This window comes from Gossypium hirsutum, chromosome A05 (genome assembly GCF_007990345.1).
Source record: "Gossypium hirsutum isolate 1008001.06 chromosome A05, Gossypium_hirsutum_v2.1, whole genome shotgun sequence".
NCBI classification, from domain to species: Eukaryota; Viridiplantae; Streptophyta; class Magnoliopsida; order Malvales; family Malvaceae; genus Gossypium; species Gossypium hirsutum.
In genome coordinates this window covers 4,370,393-4,390,820 of record NC_053428.1, presented here as the reverse complement: position 1 = coordinate 4,390,820, position 20,428 = coordinate 4,370,393, and the positions used below count along the sequence as shown (strand labels likewise).

Here is a 20,428-nt window from a genome sequence, read left to right as displayed (position 1 = left end):
ATTGACCACACGACCTAACACACTGGCATGTGGCAGGCTATGTGGCACAAGTCAGAGAGTTACACGGGTAAGGACACGGGCGTGTGCCTCATATCAAATGCCCACACGGCCTGAGACATGGGCATGTCATCATTAATTTAATATATATAACTTTGGCATATTAACCCTAATTCCTAATTAGCCATCATTAATTAAAAATTAATTAGAACTCAATTACTAGAGTATCTACACATATTTAATCTATACTTTATTTAATAATTAAAGCCCAATAAACTTTAACTAAATTAGATCATTTTTAATTTGGGCTAACCTATCATGATAGTAAATAATAACTTGTAATTAACCTTATTATATATGTGATGTCCATATTTTCTAACACATTTTACTAAGAACTTGTTAAACTCTTCTCTTATTTTAAATAAATAAACATATTATATTATATATTTTAAAATTTTATCTCATTAAACATATTTTCGCAAGTAAATAAATAATTTTGTCAACTAGTCACTAATGACAAATGTAATGCAAGGTTTGATTAAGTACTTGTTGACATAAATCCAATGTTCAAAACTAGATAACCACTTCCTCTACCCACTATAAAAATAAAATAAAAGAATCCCGGTGCTCTAGAGAAGAAATTCAATCTTAAATCGAGCCATGGAGATCAAAATTCAAAGGGACAAGGTTTTTCTAAGATGAATACTTGGCCCAAAAGTGACCCATAACTTTTCTCTAATATATTGTTAAATAATTTGGGCTAAATCCATCATATTACGACAAAACATGGGCTTTGCAACGCTTTCAGCCCACCCGAAGTGACCGCTTCTTGAACTCTCTCTCAATTCTCACATCCTACGCCCTACTCTTAAACTCGAATGAATGGACCGTCTCCGCCGACGAACTTCATAGTGTTTCAATCAACTCTCAATTCAAAAAGGGTTATAAAGTAAAATTTTGGGTCTTTTTTTTGGCTTGAAAATTTTATGGAGAAAGGCGAGAGCATATTGGAAGCGATCTACGAAGAGGATGATTTAGGAGATGTGGAGATGCTTGATGTAGAAGAAGGGGAGCTTGTGGATAGTAACTCCGTAAATGATCCAGACAAAAGCGGCTTCGCAGATGTTAATGGTGAAAATCAAGGGTCCCAAAGTAAAAATAAGAAGCGGAGAGGTAATAAGAAGAAGAACAAGAAAAAAAAGAGTGGTTCAGGACCTAAACCTTTGGATATAAACAGGTTAATTTTGTGTGGAAATTGAAATTTCTTTTCATCAACAAATAAATGAACACGAACTTTTTTTTATTTTTTAAGGTGAAATTTGGTTTATGAAACTTCGCTAAATTCGGGTTTTGGCAGGTTCGTGTTAGATACTTGTAGACGGTTAAAAGAGAAGAAGTCATACATGGTGTACACTGCTGTGGGATGTTTGGGGATTTCTGCACTGAGTGATCTTGTTAAAGAGGTATTTTTAACTTAATACCTTGCAAGATATGAAATTCAATGTTGAGTTTACCAGAAATAAGTTAATTAATTAGCGGATAGTTTTTTTGGATATCCTGTACCTAGTGTTGCCTGTTCTAGCTGGGATGCTCTCTTACAAGCTCACCTTGTCTGGTTGGGATTTATGATGTATTAATACCTTCTAACGAAGTTTGTCACTTGGTAGCATTTCTTCCCTATACTGTGTTGGGGTTTAGAGTTTAGGGGTTATCCCTTTTACAGTTTAATCCACAACCTCCATTCATTTTGTTCTTAAAGGAAAGGTCAGAATTTGGGTTGAAAACAACTCAACTCTTAGCATCTTATGATCTACATTGTTTCCTCTACCATTGCAGATTCCATTTGCCACTTCAAATCCTGTGCCCTTAGCTGAGATGACTGACTTCATTAGTTGCCTTTTGATAGAGGTTATTACCTTTTTCTTTCCTAGATGTGAGCCACTCTGCGGTGATGTAGAGTATGTTATCAATTAGATTGTCACATATCAGAAGCTACTTATCAGAAACTAAGAATGAATATGTTAAAAGTTATAAGACAATCATTCGCATGTATTTATTTGGATGATAGGATAACGGCAAATGATGTAAGCCTCTTTTTGAATGGATACCATCAAGTTTGCTGGTAACAGGAGATGGGTTTGTGATTGTATATACCCTTGTTTTTTTTTTTTTAATTCAAGAATTTCTAAAACATAAAGTTCAGTGGTATGAAGTGTGAACTTGAAAGAAGTTGCTAATTTAAGAATCACTTGTACCGTTTTGCTGATAAGTGGTTGACAATTATTTGTATTTCGCTGCAATATCACTCCCTTCGATGTTTTTCTTTCCACACTCAAGACCTTTTACACTCTTTTCCCTGCCATTATTCATATTGGGATGTATGATGAAACCTAAAGTTCTCAGGTGGATGCAATTCAATCTTGTGGAGGTCAGATGACTGCTGATGGCAGACGATGTCGGACAGGTGGTGGCATATTATGGAATATCATAAAAGCACGAGAACCTGCTGCTTATCGAGAAATAATGAAAAAGGCCAAGGAATTTGAGGTGTCTACTTATTTGCACATAAAGTTCTATTCTTTTTTTTTTTCTTTTTGTCCGCTGAATATAAACATGTGTGCATGAAAACTTCCAAGTTCATTTTTCAATTGGATGTCTAAATAACAATCATTAGGAAACAGTAGCCTTGCCTGGTTGTGTGTATGCTCTGCTTGTTTTCTTATAATAACTTCCAATATTCTGCAAAACTTTTGTAGATTTTGGTTTTCCGGCTTCATTAACTAATTGCAGCAGTGACAAGTGTTGTTAACATTAGTATTATGATTCAAGCAACTCTGTTTTTCATAAAATAGCCTTTGAACTTGACTTGAGATGGAATCGCAGCGCAATTCACGGGCCTTTGGCTCATGTATCATGTGGTGTATACTTTTTGTTCTTCAAATACTAATATAGAACAGATGCCTAATTGGTATTTATAATCTTGCAGAAGCAATTTAAGCAACAAAATGTCAGACAAGCACCAGCACAGAGCAAAGAGATCTCTTCTCAAGAAACTACACTCTCGAATGGAACTGCAGCAAGTGTTCCACAAGGTGCTGGACTTATTCCTAATGACCCGGCAGAAGAGTTCAGTGCTGAAGGAGCACGCAAATCTGTTCATGATAGAATTAGGGTCCCTGTTTCATATGAAGACCTTCTAGGAGAGGATTCAAAAGACGATTAATTTCAGCATTTTCAAATTATGAAACTTTGCTTGGCATCAATTTTGCATGTATAGATTTGTTGATAAAAAGGGGTTTTACATTATTTGCAATGATACAGATGAGATCGTTTTCATTAATGAAAGAATTATCAAGTTTAAATTTGATTAAAAAAAAAGTCCCTTGTTTTTCTTACCACTTTTTGAGTATATTATGCGTTAAGCTGTATACTTCCATAGAGGGATCTTTCATTCTTACAACCTACTACATTATTGTAGCCTACTTTTTTTGGTCATTAATCAATTGCATGACTCATCATGGAAGAATAGTTGGAAACTGACTGTTCCGAATTCGTTATCATGCCAACGTAATGGATACAACATGGCTACAATCCACTGGACCAAAAAGCATCTCAATCTATAGAATAGTTAACGCTGGTTAACAAATTAGTCACAGCTCACAAACGGGTGTTTGAAAACATATGTTCCTCTCTACCACACAACTATTTAGCTTGGCTTTTGCTTCTTGTGGAAGAAGAGGCAAACCACGGTGCAGTCATCTACTTTTGGAGATGGGAACTTCTTTTTCCATGAGGCAGTAGCCGCTTCCACCACCGCCTTTGCCGCCTCCTGCTCACTTTCTGCTTCCATCACTATGGAGGCAACTTGGTTGTTGTTGAGCACGTCCCATACCTAATAAACAGGCCCCCCCAGAAAAAGAGTTTTTTAGGTTTCATTCTTTATCTAGAAATAACAGCATTATTATTCCATTGAAAATGGACTGGCTTACCCCATCTGTTGCGAGAACAATGAACTGGTCATCTGGGGTTAAGTGATGATGGAAGACGTCAGGGACTGCAATTATTCCGTGGTTCTTGAGTAGGAAATCACCAAAAGCTCGAGACATGGCTAAGCCTGGAGAATCTTCATGGGGCAGCCATACACGCTGGATATGTGGTTCTCCCTTTAAAGCAAGGACCCTTCCGTTGCAATTTCTTATTCTTTCTGCTTCATCTGCATCAATATATTTCATCACCCACTCAATCAAAATATTTCATCAATATATGGTCAATGTTCGTTAATTGGATGATCTGTTCTTACTTGGTAAACCAGGCTTCAAATCAGTGGTTAATTGAACAGCCTTGATCCCATTCTCGGTCATTGTTCCTAGCACTGCTCTTGAATCGCCAAGGTTTGCAATAACAAGATCTTCACTCTTTGAATGAAAGAAAAAAAAAAGGTGATAGAAACTTTAACATGGTACACACATAATTTTTGTCAAATCAAATTATGAACTTGAACTAAAAGAGTTTTTTACCTGTCTGACAACAACAACTGCGGTGGTTCCACTGGTGGAACAATCCAAATTCTCTTGAAGCATTATCTCCTTGTCCAGCACCTTGAAAGCACCGATACAAGCTTGTTGCCAATTAAGAAAATCCTTGTTTGGTATCAATTTGATGTCTGTTTTTGCGACTTGATGTTGAAAACTCTTGTCATCTGCTGGTGTTCTAATCTTTTCCAGAGCATTCTTTTGGTTTAACAAAAGTGATGGCAACCTATTTCTCACCATATTGCTCACTAAGTGACCATTCTTCCCATGACCATCAAAAACTCCACAAAATGCTCCACCTTCTATTCCATAGTCCTTCAAAAAAAAAAAAACCCAAAGCTTTGATTAACAAAAAAATCCAGTATTTGGTCAAACTTTTCTTCTTGAAGAGGATTTACCCTTTTAAACAGCCATAGATATATATATATAAAAACCAAAGAGTTGCAGTGACAAACCTGATAAAGGATGGCAGCATCCTGGTTTAGCCCTTTGCTTCCTTGTTTAGTATAAAGAGAGCCAAGTCCTTGAATTCCAAGGGAAGCAATGTTTTCAGCCAAGAAGACAACGTTTTCGTGATGACAGTCATCGGCCTCGTGAATCTCTGAAGATACAACGGATATGCAGATTCCCATCTCAACTAAATTAACACACACACACAAAAAAAAAATTAATTAATTTCCAATGGCTTTGTGAAATAGTCTCCTCAATCATGTATTTAAAAACTCCGTAACGCGCATGTTAGCGAGATACCAAATTAATAATTATTAGCCACACTCCAATTCCATTAATAAATTCACCTGTTCCTATCTAAATAAATATATTGTTGAGTATTATTATTGGCTACCCCAAGATTCACTTCAAAAGCCATATGAGGTGTACTTTTTCTTCTCTTTTTGCAACGATTAATCATAAATACAATTATCAATTATTATATTATTATAAACATAATTATTATTCTTTTTTGACATAATATAACAATAATATAAAACTAGTAAAGCCCATTATTTATGATAAAAAATTTCATATTATTAACCATAGATTTGCATATTACGTTATTTATAAGTTATTATTTTTGGGTTATATTTTTTTATTTATTTTCTTTTATATGACTATAACACCATGATTTTTTATTTTTGTTTTTTGATACAATGTCTAGAACTATACAGAATTTTTTTTTAACCCTTAAATATGAAGATAATACGTTTCAGCATACTCAAATCTAAATATTCCTGTACTTACAATAATATCAATACAAATCGAATTAAAACTTATATTATTTCATATGAAAATCTCATAAAATCCCAATTGTGTGACCCTGAGGGTTATAAAAGCGTATGTTTATTTGTGAAATTAAAGGTAGACTATTGGTCCCTACAAATAAATATAAGGGAAGGGCGGTAGATACTTGAACAAATATATGCACTTTACAGAGAAGAAGAAAAAACAGCCGGATACAAGGCCAATGGAATTAATTAAATAAATTATTTTTAAAAAAATGAACATGACACATCTATCTATACAATTATAATTGTGATATATTATTTTAAAACATTATTAAAACTTTGACATACTAAATAACCAACTATTATAAAAATTATAAATTATAAAAAAATAAGTTTAAGATAAAATTATGGAAAGATGCATCAAAATGTTGGTCAAGTCTTGGAGAGAAAAAACAAATAATAATTATAGCTATTAAAAAGGTTTAATCCTACCCTTTAAAGAGTTAAGACAGCGTAATCATGGTTAATCATAGTCTACCAAGCATGCACTAGTGGACAAATGGCTGGGTTTGAGAATGTCACTATGTGCTATTAGCTTAATCTTATATAAATTTTATCAAATCCATCTTTACCGTATATGTCGTAGACTTTCTTTGTGACCATTAAATTTTTAGAGCAAATTAGGTTGCAGGGCGAAGCCAGAAAAATTTTTTTGGGGGGTCGGATGAAATTTTAATTTTTTAGAGTTTATATCTTTATAATTTGTAAATGATTAAATTAAATTTTTATAATTTTAAGGGAGGCAAAGTGCAATTTTACCTTTGTTAATTTAAAATTTTTAATAAATTTAAAGGGTTAAAAATATAATTTTACATTTTAAGGGGGCCGGGGCCCATGCCAGCCCCCTAGCTACGCCACTGTTGGGTGGGTTTTACATGTTGACTTTTTTTTTCTTTGTTTATGTTAAATTATTTTAAACAAATATACAGTCACCTCAATTGGTCAAATTTTGTTTATACTGTTTAATCAAAAATTAATATAATTAATTTTAAAACAAGTTTAAAATTTGAAATTGGGAGAATTTTACTTAAATATCTCCAGCTTGAATAGAATTAGATTTAAATCGTAAAACGAACAAAAATACCTATTATTGTATATAAAAAATATAACTAGATTTTTACCGCTTGCGTAAATTCAAATAAATTATATTGTAATTTTTTTTATTTTAAGTATATCAAATAATTATTTAAAAAAAAAGTCTATCAAATTATTATTATTTTAATATTTTAAGTAAATAAAATTTAAAACTAATCTCATATAATCATGGTAAATTTATATAAAATATGCACATGCGATATAAAATCGAAACATAAAAAATATCATAATATAATATAATATAAAAAAATAAAATGAAAGAACTCTTATAAATAAATAAATAAAAGCATGAAATGATACGTATATATGTTTTCTTTTTCTTTCTAAAAATTTTATTATTATAAATTTAACATACTAACAAATGCAATTCAAGTACAAATTGATGTATGGTCAACTATAATATAAAGCACAACTAATGAAGGACCAAAAAAATCAAAGAAACTCGTTCATGGCATATGTACATGTAGGGGTAAATCCAAAAAAAATCTTTTAGTAGGGATAGAAATTTAATTATAATTTTTTCATAGATCAAATATAAAATTATTTTGTATTAATTTATAATTTCATCATTTTTTTAAAGGATTAAACAAAAAATATTTTTATTTTTAGGGGGCTAAAGTGTAATTTTACTATATATTAATTTATAATTTTTTATTTATAAGAAGACTAAATTAAAAAATTTTATTTTAAGAGGTTAAAGTGCAATTTCACTATATATATATTTATAAATTTTCTATTTATAAGAGGATTAAATTGAATTTTTTATTTTTAGGGACCAAGGCCCTCTATGTATCTGTTGGAATAAACTATGAAAATTCATACACCATAATTGTGCATAATAAAATTAAAATTTGAATAACGACTTAAGATTTTCACCACTGATATGATATATAATTATTGTGAAATTTTTAAATAATATAAATTAATCTCTTCAAATTAATACAACATTAAATAAATTATTATATAAAATTAATATACAAGATAAAAATAAAATGAACGAATATCTATGAAAACGTTAACACCTAAAAGTTCATTTAAATTTATAATAATATTTTAAAAATACAAAATTCTTTAATTTTGCCCTTTCGTCTCTTTCCTTTTCCTTTTTTTTTTCTCTTTCCTACATTATATTTCATTCTCTCTTTTCTTATCTCTTCCCTCACCACACGTCTCGAAACCCCAAAACGAAGAATAAAAAAAGTGCAGGTGTCAAGAATCTAAGCCCAAACATTAAAAATTCAGCTAAAATGACTTTATATATTAAAGTATAAAGAATTTATGTTAAAAAATTTAAGAAAGTCATATTAGAGGAATAAATAGCATTATATATAATTTGCTCAATAGACACAACAAATATTCTTACAGGTTGATTAGTATTATTACTATTACTATTATGTGGTAGCGAGAAAGGTTGATCTGAATTTCACAAGAATGTATATATCTATCTTTTAGTCAAATTAAAATTTTTGGTCTTATGTAAGTTTTATTTTCAACCTTTTCGCTATTCATTAAAATGGTTATACTTGAGATGCCATGATTCTGAGATTTAAGTTTGTAACTTTAAAATAAAGTACTAGAAAAAAAATGTACCTTTTTATTTGTCTTATACTTAATTTAATAATGTTAATAATCAAATGAAATTCATTTTATTTTGATATTACTTTAAAAAAAACATATAATCAAAATTGAGTTCGATTTAGCTCAAATCAACTTAGTAATATACTGTTTTAACCCTATAAGTGGCAAGTTAGAGTGATTACACAAATAGTCAATACGGATAATGCCAACTTGCCAGCCTCGGAACCATTGACTACATTTTTAACAATTTTTCATTAAGATAATGTTTTTCAATACTTGATAATGGAGCATTGAATCTATATCATTCTTATTCTTTAAGATCAACAATTGACTCCAAACTAATATTCGAAACCAAAACAAAGTGATTTGTACTTTTTTCTTTGTCAATGCAATCGATTTGTACTTTTGAGTTCTTCTTGGTTGGCCGTCTTATCTCTAATGCTATAAGCTGATTGCCAAACGTGCCCATTTTTTTTCCAGGCTAGAAGAAGCCTATAAAGTATAAACACGCGTTAATGATGACAAGGACGAACGTAATCCCAACATTTTTCAACACTGCAATACACTTTTTTATAAGCACGCTTGGTTGTTTCTTTATGTCAGATTTTAGTTGTTTGGATAACCCACACATCTTATCAGGGACCTTAACTTCTGTAATACATGCATGCATATAATCCTTTAATGGATATGAAATGCTTGGAAATCTTGACTTTGGGGAGATAAGACTCTCAAATTGAATAGTTTTAGGGATAAGTTCGAATCCATTACACAATCAAGAACCGATGTATTAATAAAGCATGGTAGAATCATGGAAAACACCATCATCACCATCCATGGACTTTGTATGGATCAGATCAATGGGGTATAAAAGCTTAAATATGCACCTCATGTGGAATGTGGTTAATGTCGCTGCTGGGTGTGGCAAAATGTTGGCTTGGATCTAAGGTTTCTGTATCTGGTACACTTTTGGCATGCCTTGTCTGGTATGCCTGCCTAAGTAAAACGATCAAAGAGATTTCATTATTAAATTATTGCTAAAAGGGATGCTACTCCACAAAACCTTCCCACAAGGACCTGAACATTTAAAAGTTAAAAGCTAATGATGAAAAGATTGCATCTCATATAAAAGAAACAGTTTGACAAACACAAAAGAAAAGGTTTGTTTGATATGTACAGAATGTTTGCAGATACATCTTAATTTCAGTACACATCCAGAAACCATACTGATGATAACAGTACCCATTGATTGAAGCCACATGAATTTCTGGTCCTCGATGTTCTCACCGACTGGTGGATACATGAACATTATTATCCTCACCATTTGCTGATTCAGCTGACTTCTTCATAAGGGGCTTGGGAATATCACAGTCATCTTGAGGGCAACGTTGTTGAGGATGAGACAACAACATGGACATGAAGCGGAAGAGGGTACGAGGTAGCCCATGTCCACTCTCATGGATGTATCCTTCGTACTCGCTAACATGTTCAAGTGCATCAACCAGTGCATCGTAAACTGCCTGGGGACAATTATCAGGTCCAGGCTTGTCATGGAGGTACATCACATCCAGAGTGAAGAGCTTCTGGTTTACAGGCCATTGATGATGGGGTCGTATTGATGATCTGCAGTATATAAGAATCTAAAAGACAACAAAATATAACACCACTTGTAAGGTTTCCGAGCAACAGGAAGAAAACAGAATCATTTATATGCAAACCACAGATTACTTTAATCATTATTACAAATGGAAGAGATTTAACCATTCCTATGAACAGAATCATTTATAAACAAAATCGTCCAAGCTTGTGTATAAGACATACTAATTGGTAGGTACACGCTTACAAAAGGGCTGCTGAGTTTGAATCTTTTCCCCTACTTAACCAATGATAACAATTGTTTAGAAGAAGAAAAGAAACAGATACGGACCACTCTTAAAATGCGGTTCTGGGCACGAGATTTCTTGGCTTCATGAGCAGCTAAGCGGAATAAATTGGTGAGGTCTGCTTGCCCAGTAGAGACAGTGGTAGCCGAGAGTGCTCGAACAGCACCAATGGTAGACTCAACATCACTACTAAACTCTTTTCTAAGCTATAAAAAACAAAAAAAAAATGGAAATTAAATTAAATGCCTAAATTAAAAAGATTCAAAACCCTAATTTTCAAATCATTGAAAGCATAGATTATAATCAAATCTAAAAGAAAAAGAAAAGAAAAGCGAAAAGTACCCAAGAGGCGGTTTTGGAGAGAGTGGCGAAAGCGAAGCGGTGGTCGGGGTTGATAGAGAGCTTGGAATTGACAAAGAGAAGGATAGCTTGCTTTATGGAATCCAATCTGGTGACTCCTGCTGTTTTCATTTCAACAAGCGACTCTGCGTCCACATCAACGCAAAATATTATGTCCTCGCTGTTTATTCGCGTCGGATTCAAAATGTAACGCCCTGCTCCTCCCACCGAGGCGTCGCCTTCGATTCCTTCCATTTTCATTTTTCCCCGATTTCCTTCCTTCGGGAGAGAAGAGGAAGACATTCGCAACCAAACAAAAGGGGGAGAGAGAGAAAGGGGGGGCGGCGGAAAGGAAAGTGCCAAACAGAAGAGTAAAACGATGCGTTTTGATCTTGCAAACAATGCTTAAGAAAGTCCGATAAAACGCTACGTTTTGGTTTTCTTTTCCCTTCGTTCTTGGCTACTTAGCTCGTTTGGCAGCGAAAATGGCGCGTACGCATGTCCACAGCAGCGAAGACAGTGATTGTTCTCCTAATTGGTCTCTTGACAAAGCACATCGACCTAGGTCTTTGTTCTCCTTTTGGGGGAAATTTTGAAGATTTAATTTGTCTTGATTAGTGTTATATATGGAGATGGCATCGACTTCTCTGATGCTCAATTTCAAAGCATGCAACCTTCAGGTATTTGCTTATCTCCTAGTGCCATGGAATATACGGTTAAATTCAACAAAGTTTGTCTAAATCACGTACGTTTTATTTGGAGGAGTGTATTTAGTTGAAAATTTATTACAAATTATAATATCACGGATAAAGTAGATACTTACCCAAAACTTGAACTCTTAAAAAAAATTACTTGATACGACAACATTAATATTGAATAGATGCTAGTAAAAGATTTCATAAAAATAGTAATGGGTTGTTTGATTTTGTCTGTTTTCCAATTTTCGATGCTATACTAACATTTTATGTTTAAGTATTCAAAATTTCAAAGCTTAGCAAATGATATGTTTAAAAAAAAATTACCAAGTGATATTTTGCATTTTGATAAGAGTTTTGGTGATGAACCATATATATTTATTCATTACATTGGTTTTAAAGGGGAAGCCAAATAACGTACATTCTTGGACATCTCCAATTTACTGATAGTATTGATTTCTCCCATCTGTTTTGCTTTTGAAATTTCAATGCTTCGAATCATATATATTTACTGATTTTAATTGACAATTGAATAAAAATATTGTTGCAATGATTGTTATGAACTTACGCCTAATCCTTCTCGTCACAAGTAAGTTTTTCGTCAGTCTAAATGGCTATGAATTGGGGTTGTTTTGGGCCTAGGAATTTGGGTGAGCCTACACCCTACATTTCTCTTAAATCTTGAATTTTTATGTCTGATCGTTCATGCTTTTGGTACATAACATTTTTTTTAAATGTTTAAAAATTTATTTCTCATATTGGTTCTGTTTTCAACTTAATAAACACTTATCCCAAAGTTTTACAACAAAGGGAAAAAACCCAATGAAATCACTAACATCACAAAAACAAGCCACGTTGTATAGTTTTAGCCACCATCAAAAAACTCATGAGCTGCTGATGGTCAGAATATTACTGTGCTGTCCTTTCAAGCGGCCTCCCCATGAGGGTGCCATTAGGTCCTTTTTTACGAATGTCTCGCTTTCTCAAATTGAATCGGTTTGTTTTTTCGAGTCATCGGTGGCTTGTTTGTCTCCGATCTTTGGGGAATTTTTTCTTATATACACGATTTAACGGGCTAAAATTCATGAAGTTACACAAGTTTAGTTAGTAGACCAACCCGCTTGAGAAAGAGATAAACAAGCGGCTCACACTGCTTTTTGGAGAGTAATTACAATCGCATAGTATATTTGCGCCTCATTTTATTCCTTCTTTCTTTTTCTGCCAAAATGATACGCTTCCTTGCCTAAATTCAATGCATGTCACTGATTTTTTTTTCCTTCTATTTGTTCGACCATTCTGATCACATGATCAGGACTTGATATGCCAAGTGGCAATATCAGAGCGCATTCCAGGAACAGACACAATACACCAACCCGCGAATTTATTTCTCCTCTTAACAAACAAAGATTCTGCTTGCATTTTACGAGTTGAGCTCGTGAGGCAGGGAAATTAACAAATATCTCCAGTCCAGCGACTTGGCTTTACGGCTCTATTATGTCAATAGAGTTGTAGGGTTTAAACTATTAGCCCTTTACTTCACTTGAACCCATTGCACTCCAAAACTAAAACGCGAGAATCCAAGAGGAAAGAACAGAGCTCTTCACAAAAGTAGGCTCTCCTCGCCATTTATTCTTTTGAATTATTCCCTTTTTTTATTTCCGTTTAATTGTTTATTTTTCATATTGAATTCTACTTCCTGGTTTCTGCCAGGTCTTTTTCTTAGCCTTATATTCATCGTTTTATATTTTATTGGTGCGGTATTTGTACTATGCTATCCGATTCTAGAGACTTAAAAATTTTCTCGTTTTTCGTGTGTGTTTTAACTTTTAAGATTTTCTGTTTGTCTTTAGTTAATACATGTTTTAGGGTGACGTGAAGAATTTTCTTTAAGTGTCAGCTTTTCATTAGCCTCGTGCTAACTTCACTTTCAAAGAAAAAATCCATTTTTTTTCCTTTTCATATGGGATTACTTTTAGGATTTTAATTTTTTTTTGTGCTTTAAGAAAAGAAAAAAAAAAGATGTTGAAATGAATATTTCATTTTAATTCTATGTTATGTTCCCTTGTAAATTCGCAGGACATTTGTGGGGAATACTAGTGGAAAGCCAGAATGCAGGCTTGTGGTGGAACTGCAATGATGGGTTCTTTGCAACAGCCTATGAGAGTTAATAAACCAGCTTTTCCTTTAAAAGGGTCTCGTTTTGTTGGATTCCCACACCAGGTTATGCTTAACAGTGAAGCCCTGTAGAGCTCAAGTTGAACGCAGCTTAGTTACTGGGAGGCCTAGCTCTTCAGTCTCTGCCCCTGTTCTCGAAAACAGCTTAGTGGACCATGGCCTCATTGAAGCTGATCCTGAGGTAAGTTCTATTATTAAAAAGGAGAAGGAGAGGCAGTTTAAAAGCCTTGAGCTTATAGCCTCTGAGAATTTTACATCCCGTGCTGTGATGGAGGCAGTTGGGTCATGCCTCACAAACAAGTATTCCGAAGGACTACCTGGTAAAAGGTATATACTATATATAATCGAGCAAAGTGAAAAGAGATTTAATTCTGTTTTTGGTTTTGATTTAATTGATTGCAGCCAATGATCTTTTTGTTTATTGCAGTTACTATGGTGGCAACCAGTACATTGATGAACTTGAAATACTTTGCCAGAAGAGGGCTTTGGCAGCATTTCATTTGGATGAAAAGAAGTGGGGCATTAATGTTCAACCGTTGTCTGGTTCTCCGGCAAACTTTGAGGTTTATACAGCAATTCTTAATCCACATGATCGAATAATGGTAATATTCTTCTGCCTGTTTTAGCTACCGTAAATTAGTGTTTTTCTGCTAGATGGTACTCAAATCAATGATTTCTTAATATAACTGGTATAGGGTCTGGACTTACCTCATGGAGGACATTTGTCACATGGATTTATGACTCCTAAAAGACGAGTATCTGGCACATCAATCTATTTCGAGTCAATGCCTTATCGACTTGATGAATCCACAGGTTATTCCTCGTTGTTTGACTTACTGAGTTTTAGTGGTTGGTATGTTTGCTTGGTGGTTGATTCAATCTGATAGAAATATGGAACAGGCCTTGTTGATTATGACATGCTTGAGAAAACAGCTACCCTCTTTCGACCAAGGCTCATAATCGCTGGTGCCAGTGCATATCCTCGTGATTTCGATTATCCTCGCATGAGGAAAGTAAGTTGTTTGTTGCTGGGTATGATATAATGCCTACCCTAGTTTAGCTTTCATTTAATGAAAGCTTTTTCTATATGTGTGTTGCATATTTTCCTTCTTTTAGCATATAACTTATCGGATTGATACCTTTTGGAAGATTGCAGATGCGTGCATTCCTCATGATGGATATGGCTCATATAAGTGGACTAGTTGCTGCTTCTGTAGTTGCTAACCCCTTTGAATATTGTGATATTGTGACAACAACTACACACAAGGTTCGGGATTAATATATTCAATTGTTGTGTGGAACTCTATGCATGTTAAATTCGCTTGACATACTACTTGTTCTGGTTGTTTAAATATATATTAAGCATACTTGATCTTCATGTGAACAACCTAATTAATTTTCTCACCCATTTAGTCTTTGAGAGGTCCAAGAGGTGGTATGATCTTCTTCAAAAAGGATCCTGTTCTTGGAGTTGATTTAGAATCTGCCATCAATAATGCTGTTTTTCCAGGTTTACAGGTTAGTTTGCCTCATTTGCTTCTTTTACTATCTGAATTCCCTATTCCAACCTCCTGCTGGCTTTCAAACATCAAGCTAAGGTTTTCAAGTTATGAACTGGCTATGTCATGAGAAGCCTAATGTTGTCTATGCAGGGTGGCCCTCATAACCACACAATTGGCGGACTAGCAGTTTGCTTGAAACATGCACGGTCACCCGAGTTCAAGGCTTACCAGAATCAGGTACTGTCCGTCAAAGGTACAAAAAATTCGGTCAAACCTATGTCCTGTTGATCAAGACTAATGTGGGTACTTCATCCTGCAGGTAGTGTCTAATTGTAGAGCCCTTGCAAACCGATTGGTTGAACTTGGCTATACAGTGGTTTCTGGTGGCACCGACAATCATCTTGTGCTTGTGGATCTGAGGCCATTGGTAAGTAACTATATCTTTTCTGATTCTTGAAAACTTGAATAGCTTCAGGAACCATCTTTCTTTCTTTTAAGACAGCCTAAGCTTCCTTTGCCTCTTCACTTGTATTAACTTCTCTTTCAATAGGGTATTGATGGGGCTCGGGTCGAGAAAATACTTGATATGGCCTCTATCACCTTGAACAAAAATTCAGTGCCTGGTATGTTCTGCTTTATTTGCATTTACATACACGCGCACAAAATATATATATATATGACCAGTGCTTACACATCTCAAAATTTTGCCTTGTAGGGGATAAGAGCGCACTTGTTCCAGGTGGCATTCGCATCGGATCACCCGCTATGACCACTCGAGGATTTAAAGAAAAGGAATTCATAGCTATTGCGGATTTCATCCACGAGGGTGTGCAAATAACTATAGATGCTAAAGGATTAGTTTCCGGGTCATCAAAGCTTCAAGAATTCTTAAAGTTTGCGGTGTCTTCCGATTTTCTGTTGACAGATAAGGTGTCGAGTCTCCGCAGTAGAGTCGAAGCACTTACAACCCAATTTCCCATTCCTGGTGTGTGAACAACACAGATACACAAAGTAATTTTTGAGTTATTAGAGGCTGAGAAGAAACCAGGGTTTATATTTGAATAATTGAATGTATTCACAGATTTATGAAAATTTTCAACTGTTATTGAGATTTAAATCTGGTATTATAGCAAGGTAAAGCAAGTTCTTCAGTTCCACCCAAATCCAGGATTATACTTCAAAGGACTTGCAGTTTTCTTTGAGGATGAGGATGTACTAGCATAGATGCTAAACTTTTAATAAGTTAAAAGGCAATGAATTGAAAAGTAAAATATAAAAGCTAAATAGATGTGTCAGTGAATCCTTTAATTTAAACTGCAAACTTTTGAGTAATTTATAATTATTATTTAGTATTGCAATCAACTTCTTTTAATACTATATTTTTAATTTAGAAATTTTTTTATCACAATTCAAATTTTAGGAGTGATTAACAAATATTCATTAATGGTACCAACATTTTAGAACCACTGAAGAAAATGATATAATATTGATAATTATTCCCTTCAATGGAAATGTTTTAACCATGTATTACATACTATTATAAATAATTTTAATTATTATTTGTTAAATAATAAATTATTTAAAAAGATTAATAAAAGCAACGCAATTAATTTTAAAAATATAATTATTTTGGTTAAAATATTGTTAGCCAAAATTTAAGATTTAATTTTTATACTCATATTTTCTATTTAAAAATTTTAATCCAATTATTAAAATTGTCTATCAAAATTTATCCTCATATGATGTAACTTTAAATTTTTTATTAGATATCCTATTATTTGAATCCAATAATTAAAATTTTGATTAGATTGTAATGAGATAGCATATAATTGTCAAAATAAAATAAATATATTAAATTAATAAGTTTTAATAGAAACTACTAACATGTGATAATCTACTAGGATTTTTGAATTGAAAAAGTAAAAGAATTGTATTCTTAAAATATAACAACAAAATCTTAAATTTTGGAAATCAACTATCCACCTATTTTAAACTAATATTTTTATAATATAATAATTATATTGTTTTCTCAACATAAAATTATTTACTTCCAACAACGTTCTATTTCTTCCACCAAAAAGAGCCAGTTTTATTCTTTTCTTTTTTTTTTGTAAAATTTCCGTTAAAAATTCTCAAATCGCTCCGTTCCAATTCAGTTCACTCATCTCTTCTTCCTTAAGGTCTTTCGCAATGACAGACGGGACCGCTTCATCGAATTAATCGACGCAACATCATTACACCACAGCAAATACCAATCTGCTGATATTCTCTGTTAGGTGAGACAAGGCAATGATTAATTGATTCTGAGTTTTAAGATTGATAGGTGGAAGTTCCATCTTTGGTTTCATTTTCCTTTCGAGGTTAAATAATATGTTGAGATGATTACTATTATAACATTTAATTTGTCCTCTGACAACTCTCGTATTAGATTTCTTGTTTGCTTGTGTATGTTTAATCAGACTTTACAAGATTCAAAAAATGTCCGATAAGAGTTCTTCAGCAAGACAAAAAAATAAGGGGAAAATGCTGTGGTGGAACAGAAGACAACTTCAACTCCAAAAATGGCTGCTAATGAAACTGACGAGATATTAAAAAGAAAAAAAAACTGAAAAACCCAAGCCGATGAAGGGTACAAAAGTAAAATGAATTGATGGTGAAATGTAGGCTGAAATTTGTAAAATTTCTTACATAAAATTAGAAAATATTTCGAGCAATAGTCTTCCAGTAAATTTCTCTTGGCTCCAAGCGGCGGACAAGGCGCCTCGAAAAAGGCTCTCACTGCTGACTCGATTGTGGAGCCATTGATACAAATTACTCAATACCAATAATACAACAGTTACATATTTATATATACATACATATTTAGCTGCTTTAAATTTGAAGGAAACCATGAAGAAAGAAAGGCGGCCTCCAATCGTGTAAGCAGCTAGCTTTGGGCACCATGCAAAAGGTGGATTGCTATTGTAAAACAACAAACACCCGTGTCTGACTGGATGCCCACTTTCAACTGTTAGCTTTAAAAGTCTTACCGTTTGCTTGACATTTTTGATTCTCCAAAAAAACGGCGAGGAAATAAGACAAAAAATAAATATAAACGGGTTATTGTGTCATGAAACAACGGTGAGTTTCATGGGTCTTCTCCCGTTTAACTAAATCTGGGCTCCAAGCGGCAGTCAGGACGCCATGGATTGGCACCTGCTGTTGACTCTGTTATGGAGCCGCTCAATTTGGCAACTATCTGACTCACCATTTCTAATAACCATATAAATTCTAAAATGAAATGCATAGTAGAAAAGAATGAACTGGAAAGAGGAGCGGAAGATGAGATTGGATGGCTGCTTACGAAATATAATCAGTGCTTGCTTGCTTTTATATAGTGGTTTCTCCAAAACCCTAAAGTACAGGTTGTGTTGAAATTACTAGATTAGACATTGGCTTTTTAAATGTTGATAATTTTATTAATTTTTGGAAAAAAAAATTTAAATCCTGAAAAAAAAAATTTAGAATATATATATATATATATTTTTTTTTCATTAAAAGTGTGGCATTTACTTGAGAGATGGTTGGATACACAAGACAGCCAACACGATCTACTTTAACAAACAAAAACATAAATTTTGTTCTACCAAAAAAAAACCATAAATTTTGAAATTTTTTTTAAAAAAACAACATTAAAATCCCCGGTGAATTCCTTAAATATGCCCTTTTATTGGGAAATTGTGAGATTAGGTTTTTTTTTAATTATCGAAATAGATAAATTTTAAAGAGAGTGTGTGAAAATTAAAAAAGAGTCAACTTCAACGAATTTTACAGAAAAAAGCTTCAAATTAAATCTATTTTTAATTTTAGTTAGATAGTTAAATATTAGCTTCAAATTAAATTTATTTTTAATTTTAGTTAGATAGTTAAATATTAGTGTTTTATTATTGAGCTTCGGGTTCAATTCATTTCCTACTTACATTTTTATTTTTTATTTCATGTTGCTTTAATTTTTTAATTATTTCTAGTTAAGTTTTTAAACATTTTAGCTCCTTTCATTAGATAGTTAGATAATTACAATTACATCATTGAGTATGAGGTTCTATTATTTTTCTAAACATATTAATGTATCTTTTACTTCATGTTATTTCAAAAAAAAATTATTTTTAATTAATAAATATATTATTTTTAAATTTTTCTATTTTATAAATAAAAGAATTAATAATAATAATATCATAAAAGGCAGTGAGTTGAACAAATAATAATCGCAATTTTGATTTGCGTAGTAAAAGAAAGTCCTCTTAATGTACATAGTTCAGCTACCATAATGATAGTATCATCGATGAATCAAAATTTTTTTACAATAATCACGAAATAGCACTTAAATTTTTATAAAGCGATCTATCACCCTAAACGAGTGAAGGATAGGAAATTCTGTTATCTTTGGAGCTAAAAACATGACATTCTGTTAAGAAATGGCTTAAAATTGGTAGTGGATTGTTGTTGTTGGTAGTGGGTTGTTGGTGGTAGTGGATTAGTGGATGGTTGTTGGTGTCCATTTTCAACCACAAATCTTTGCCAAAGTTTTGGACAATTATGTCCTTGAACTCTCTTATAAATAGAGAGGTTCATTAGCCATATTGATTATCCCAAACCAAGAGAGAGCAAAGCTTGTTCTTTGAAAGCTAGGATTTTAGCTTTCGGGTTTTCTATAGGGGTTGAGAGTTGTGAGGTTCTCGGGTTGTGTCTTGAGTGTAAAACACTTGTAATCTTCATCTTGTTATAGTGAAATTTCTTTTCGCCTCTGCCCGTGGACGTAGGCATTAAAGCCGAACCACGTAAATCCTTGTGTTCACTTTATTTTTTCGTTCCGGTCAATTTACTTGTAGTCATATCGGAGTTCTCGAATCGATCCTTTCCGCAACAAATTGGTATCAGAGCGTAGTTGAAGGAGTGATAATATTTTCTGAATTGCCCTGTGACTGCAGCTTTGTCTGATCTTTCACATCAGGAAGAAAATATTATCATTCATTCAAAGGTTCCAAATTATGGCTACAAGTGTTTCATCGACTAAGTACGATGTCGAGAAATTTACCGGGAAAAATAGTTTCAGTTTATGGCGCATCAAGATGCGGGCAGTGCTGGTTCAACAAGGATTGCTAAAAGCATTGTCTGGTAAAGATAAATTACCAAGCACGCTTTCGGAAGAGCAAAAGGATGACATGCTAGAAAGAGCACATAGTGCTATTCTGCTATGTCTAGGAGATGAAGTGCTACGAGAAGTAGCGGATGAGAAAACCGCGTCCGGTTTGTGGCTCCGGTTAGAGAGCAAGTACATGACGAAGTCATTGACGAACCGGCTCTACCTCAAGC

The 20,428-nt window shown here is 33.3% G+C and overlaps 3 protein-coding genes and 1 pseudogene across 4 annotated transcripts; 2 read left to right on the top strand and 2 right to left on the bottom strand.

Annotated features, from left to right (window-relative positions):
* Window positions 1-859: 859 nt before the first annotated feature.
* On the top strand, window positions 860-3,260 carry LOC107941870 (uncharacterized). 2 transcript variants are annotated; one of them, XM_016875493.2, is made up of 5 exons: window positions 862-1,234; window positions 1,355-1,460; window positions 1,834-1,905; window positions 2,401-2,544; window positions 2,984-3,260. In XM_016875493.2, the coding sequence occupies exons 1-5, from the start codon at window positions 984-986 to the stop codon at window positions 3,218-3,220; spliced, it is 810 nt and encodes a 269-aa protein (XP_016730982.2). In that variant the 5' UTR covers window positions 862-983; the 3' UTR covers window positions 3,221-3,260. The 2 variants fall into 2 exon arrangements, with proteins under 2 accessions (XP_016730983.2, XP_016730982.2); XM_016875494.2 differs by lacking the exon at window positions 1,834-1,905 and having other exon boundaries at window positions 860-1,234.
* A 266-nt stretch (window positions 3,261-3,526) lies between these two features.
* LOC107941869 (probable protein phosphatase 2C 72) lies at window positions 3,527-5,370 on the bottom strand. The gene is made up of 5 exons (XM_016875492.2): window positions 4,985-5,370; window positions 4,515-4,844; window positions 4,298-4,412; window positions 3,987-4,210; window positions 3,527-3,889 (listed from the first exon to the last, which is right to left on the bottom strand). Exons 1-5 carry the CDS (start codon window positions 5,159-5,161, stop codon window positions 3,704-3,706), a joined length of 1,032 nt encoding a protein of 343 aa, XP_016730981.2. The 5' UTR covers window positions 5,162-5,370; the 3' UTR covers window positions 3,527-3,703.
* A 4,215-nt stretch (window positions 5,371-9,585) lies between these two features.
* Window positions 9,586-11,260, bottom strand: LOC107941871 (uncharacterized). The gene is made up of 3 exons (XM_016875495.2): window positions 10,708-11,260; window positions 10,410-10,571; window positions 9,586-10,122 (listed from the first exon to the last, which is right to left on the bottom strand). Exons 1-3 carry the CDS (start codon window positions 11,005-11,007, stop codon window positions 9,766-9,768), a joined length of 819 nt encoding a protein of 272 aa, XP_016730984.2. The 5' UTR covers window positions 11,008-11,260; the 3' UTR covers window positions 9,586-9,765.
* Window positions 11,261-12,574: 1,314 nt separating this feature from the next.
* LOC107941861 (serine hydroxymethyltransferase 3, chloroplastic-like) lies at window positions 12,575-16,227 on the top strand (annotated as a pseudogene).
* Window positions 16,228-20,428: the final 4,201 nt, after the last annotated feature.